The sequence below is a fragment of the Rattus rattus genome, chromosome 12 (assembly GCF_011064425.1).
Source record: "Rattus rattus isolate New Zealand chromosome 12, Rrattus_CSIRO_v1, whole genome shotgun sequence".
NCBI lineage: Eukaryota > Metazoa > Chordata > Mammalia > Rodentia > Muridae > Rattus > Rattus rattus.
In genome coordinates, this window is record NC_046165.1 from 72,045,528 (window position 1) to 72,049,882 (window position 4,355).

Consider the following 4,355-nt stretch of genomic DNA (forward strand, 5'->3'; position numbering starts at 1 on the left):
CCAGGCGGTCTAGGCTGGGAACTCAGAAGAGGAAATGTGACAGAGCAGGATCCAACATGAAGGAATCCAAGGAAGAGCTTGAAGCCAGTCTCTGCACTCCAGTGGGAAGGAGCTTGCCCTCTGCCCCCTGCCAGCTCCTGCCTTCTTCAGAGGAAGAAGCCTGAAGAGTGCTGGTCTAGCTCCCAGCTGACATCTGTGGAGAACAAAGCCTGCCTCCCAGGCTCAGCAGGGACAGACCAGCTGCAGCCCCCTCATCTAAGGCTTCCATGCTGCATAGGGCACTCTCTCAAGTCCTCCTCCAGGAATGACAGGGAACTGCAAGAAGAAGGCCACTCAGTCCCTCTTCAGCGTCTCAGACTCTGCAGAGCTCGATGACTGTTAGCTCTGTACAGAGTCATGTGAGACTGGAAGGCCATGGAAGACCTTTTCTTCCCCTGTCATAATTAGTTTCAGATCCCACCTCCCATGAACCCCAATGGGATTTTTCAGGCCCATTAAGGAAAAGCTGGTTCCCCTCAACCACCCAAAGAAAGGAATCTGAACTCTTCCTCCATCTCTGGGCTGAGACTTGACCCTTGGATCTGCTCCAGAGATGAGATGGCCTCCTTGTCCTCGGGAATTGAAGGAAAATCTCCAGCTCCTGGCCCCCCGCTCACCCGCCTTGGCTGCCTATGGCCATGGTGTGCTGCCTCCCATAGTCTCCCATTTCAAGGCCCAGTCATGGCTGCCTGTGACTCTGAGGCTCTGCTAATAAAGATCACCTGGAGGGGGACTGACTGCTCAGCTGCTGTCTCTGACCCTGCACTGTTTGCTAAGTTCTAACAGGGACTGTTCCTTCAGGAAGCTGAGTCACCTGAAGTCACGCCAAGGGGAAGAAGAATTATCCCCTCAATGAGAATCCAGGCAGTGACCAAACCACTTGGAAGCCGCCTGCTTTCCCGAGTTTTAACTAAAAAGCATAACTTTCCCTCTGGATACTGACCAGAGTCCTAAGCATCCCCCTGCCCCACACCTGAGCTTTCTCTCTCTGTCTGGACACAGCTCTTCACAGCTGTTTGCTGACACACACTGCTGCCTCACACTTAAAAGGCAAGACTTTCTTGCCTTCTCTGTTTCCCTCTTAGTGGCTGCTGGGATGTCTAGGTTGCCTGCCTCTCCTTGGGTTTTCTCCTATGTTCTAACCAAATGAGCTTTCTTCTGAATGTATTTAAAAATTCCTTTATTAGAGAGACCTACAACCTGTGGAAAGAAACCCTGATCACACAGTAACAAGTGACTTTCTCAATCTGTTGTTGGAGATGCAGAGAACTTGGCTATTGCACCATGGGACAGCCTGAGACCACTCTGGCAACTTGTTGATTGGGGAAGCTGATTAGGAGGAGCAAGCAGTCTTAGCTCTCGCATCAAAGAATTAGGAAGGATTCATGACGTCGACAATGGCAAATGTTCAAAAAAGCTAAAGCCTGAGAGGAACAGTCTTTTTCTCAGTCTCTCTCTCTGGCAGTATCTCATGACAGTGTTTGAGTCTGGCCTCCAGCCTTTTACCTCCATCTCTGAAATGAGGGTGCATAGACTAATGCTCCTCAACACTGGTCTTCTCTGTCCTGTGGCCTCCAGTTATGAGTCTGTTGATTGCATGAGTCCACGAGTGGATAAGTTGATTTCTACATGTTCTGTAGAGTTCTCTACAGGACACACACACACACACACACACACACACACACACACACACACACACCACACTTCTTACCACCCTCAAGTGCCCAGTACCTATAAAATGCTTGCTGTGATAATTTTATAAATGTTGTGCACTGTCATTTCTACAGACAGCCCGAGCACTTGGCAAGGCTGTGTCAAATACTATGCTGATCCCGGGCATCTGTCAGTCAAGAGTAGTCCTTGTAAGAGGATCCAAAGGTTCAAGAAATTCCAAGTTTTGTACACAACCTCTCACCAATAGAAAAGACATCTCTGCACAAAAAGACATCTGTCTATCAATTTGGACACCAAAAAATACTCACTGTGGTTTAGAGGTCAACTGAGGAAGTATTTTTTGAGACAATACCTCATGATAGTCATCAAGTGTGGAAAAAAAGCTAAGGCCTTACTACTAGGATGTCACTCTGGCTGTACCCCATAACCGAAGTGTGTAGTTAGTAGGTTGGAATTCTCGACAGTGCACAAGGCCCCAGATTCAAATCCCAGCACAAGGAAAAACAGAAATAAATATTCTGTTGGGTGTAGTGTATTTTTTATATTGGCTGATATGTTCTTGGACATCTTACATAGAGCAGTGTTCTCCTGCAGGTCCATAAGACTAGACCATTAGTGCTAGCTCTGGAGGCAAATGTGTGTAGTCGGAAATGTAGAAAGGAACCTTATACAGGAACCGATCAGAAGAATACAGTGCAGTATGCCTTGAGTAAAGGGTTTGTTCTTGTTTGTAAATGCAACTTTTAAAGTTTATTTTTTAACTTTCACATGTGTCTGCACTCAAATGTTTCTACACTCACATGTGCCATGCATGTGCAGGTAAATGTGCCATGCTTATACATGTACTAACTCCTGAGCTGGAGTTATCTGTAGTTGTGACCTCTGGGTGACAAACTGGGGTCCTCTGGAAGGGAAGAAATCTGGAAGAAGGGACGTTCTCTTAACCACTGACATCTCACCCATCCCTAAGACTTATTTGTGCTCATGTGTCTCTGTGTGTCTGTGTACATGTGTATGAACATGCCACCAGATGCTATTAGAAGACATCAGATGTCCTGAAATAGAATTATGGGCAGTTTTAAGTCACCCAGCATAGGGGCTGAAAGGAAACTTGGGTCCTCTGGAAGAGCAGCAAGAGCTCTTAACCACTGAGCCATCTCTGCACATCCAACATCATAGAATTTTAAAAATAAAGGACAGAAATGTAAATCTCTCATATGATTCTAGCTTTCCAAAGCTTTGTTTCTAAGTTGTAGCCAGGCAATAGAAAACTTGGTCTGTCCATTACTGAAAACAGTCATGAAGTCTGCAGTCACTCAACAGGTAACACAGAGATTTCTATGTAGAGTTCAGATTCAGACTTCAAACTGCCCTGCACAAGAAGGCTTGGAATTTGATGCCCTACAATGCTACCAGCAGCACCATGGCTTGGCCAGGAAGAAACAGAAGGCCGGTTGCACAAGCAGGCAGTGCACCAATCTGTGGGTTCTGCACGTTGAAGACTCTGAGGCACAGGCTCCACCCACGGGGCTGCTCCATATCTGTGAGCCCAAGTGGAGCTCAGCCATTACCCTGATTTCCAGGACAGCCAGCACTCAGTTCCACAGGAGCCACAACGCACACTGGGTAAGACACTGACTGTCTGGGCCTGGGACAGGAGGGGCAGTGATGGGACAGTGTCCAGGAGAAGTGGCACCGTGGACCTAGTGACAGCAGAGGGCCTTCAGGAAGAGAGAGGGCAAAGCAAGCCAAGGTGAGAGTAGTCACTTCTCTTCTGTTCTCCCAGGAAACATGGGTCTGAAGCTGCTCGAGTCCAGACTTTGTCTCCTTCTGCTTCTGGGACTTGTCCTAATGCTTGCCTCATGCCAGCCACCAACCCCTTCCCAGCGGTTTGCTATCCGGCACATCTATAATAGGGCTTATCCCCGATGTAATGATGCAATGAGACATGTTAACAGATTGACCAGAAATTGTAAGAACAAAAATACTTTTCTTCATACAAGTTTTGCTAGTGTTGTTCGTGTGTGTGGCAATAGAAACACCCCCTGTACAAACAGGACAAATACAAATTGTCATAACAGTCCATATCGGGTATCTATAACTTTCTGTAATCTCACAACTCCGGCAAGGATTTATACCCAATGCAGATACCAAACTACAGGATCCAGGAAGTTCTACAGAGTTGCCTGTGACCCCAGAACTCCAAGGGACAGTCGCATCTATCCAGTGGTTCCGGTTCACTTGGATAGGATATTTTAGCTCCAGTGCCAGCACTTTGTACCTGAGCTCATCGACTCCTGCCAAGATCACAGTAGTGAAGATCCAGTTCCTCTGTCTGCACTGCGTATCAGCTCCTGTCCTCATGAAACCTGTCCCTGACTCCCTTTAATATAGCTTAACAGATTTTGTAATCAATAAACACCTTTGCATATGCATCTAGATCTCTGGTGTCTCTGTGTCTGACACAGGTGGGGAGAGAGGAAGTGGGATAAACACACACAATTCTGGTGTGTGTGTTCGTGTGTGCAGGTGGGTACATGTATGTGTTTTAAGGCATGACCTCATAACAATTGAGGCATCTTCCCAGTCTCTGGAAACATGAATCTGAGAAGAGATGGGCATCTTTCCAGAACATTCCTACA

The 4,355-nt window shown here is 47.0% G+C and overlaps 1 protein-coding gene across 1 annotated transcript; it reads left to right on the forward strand.

Moving 5' to 3' along the window:
• Positions 1-3,291: 3,291 nt before the first annotated feature.
• Positions 3,292-4,151, forward strand: LOC116913786 (eosinophil cationic protein-like). Its single transcript, XM_032918092.1, has 2 exons — positions 3,292-3,339; positions 3,500-4,151. Exon 2 carries the CDS (start codon positions 3,505-3,507, stop codon positions 3,970-3,972), a length of 468 nt encoding a protein of 155 aa, XP_032773983.1. The 5' UTR covers positions 3,292-3,339; positions 3,500-3,504; the 3' UTR covers positions 3,973-4,151.
• The last annotated feature ends 204 nt before the right edge of the window (positions 4,152-4,355 follow it).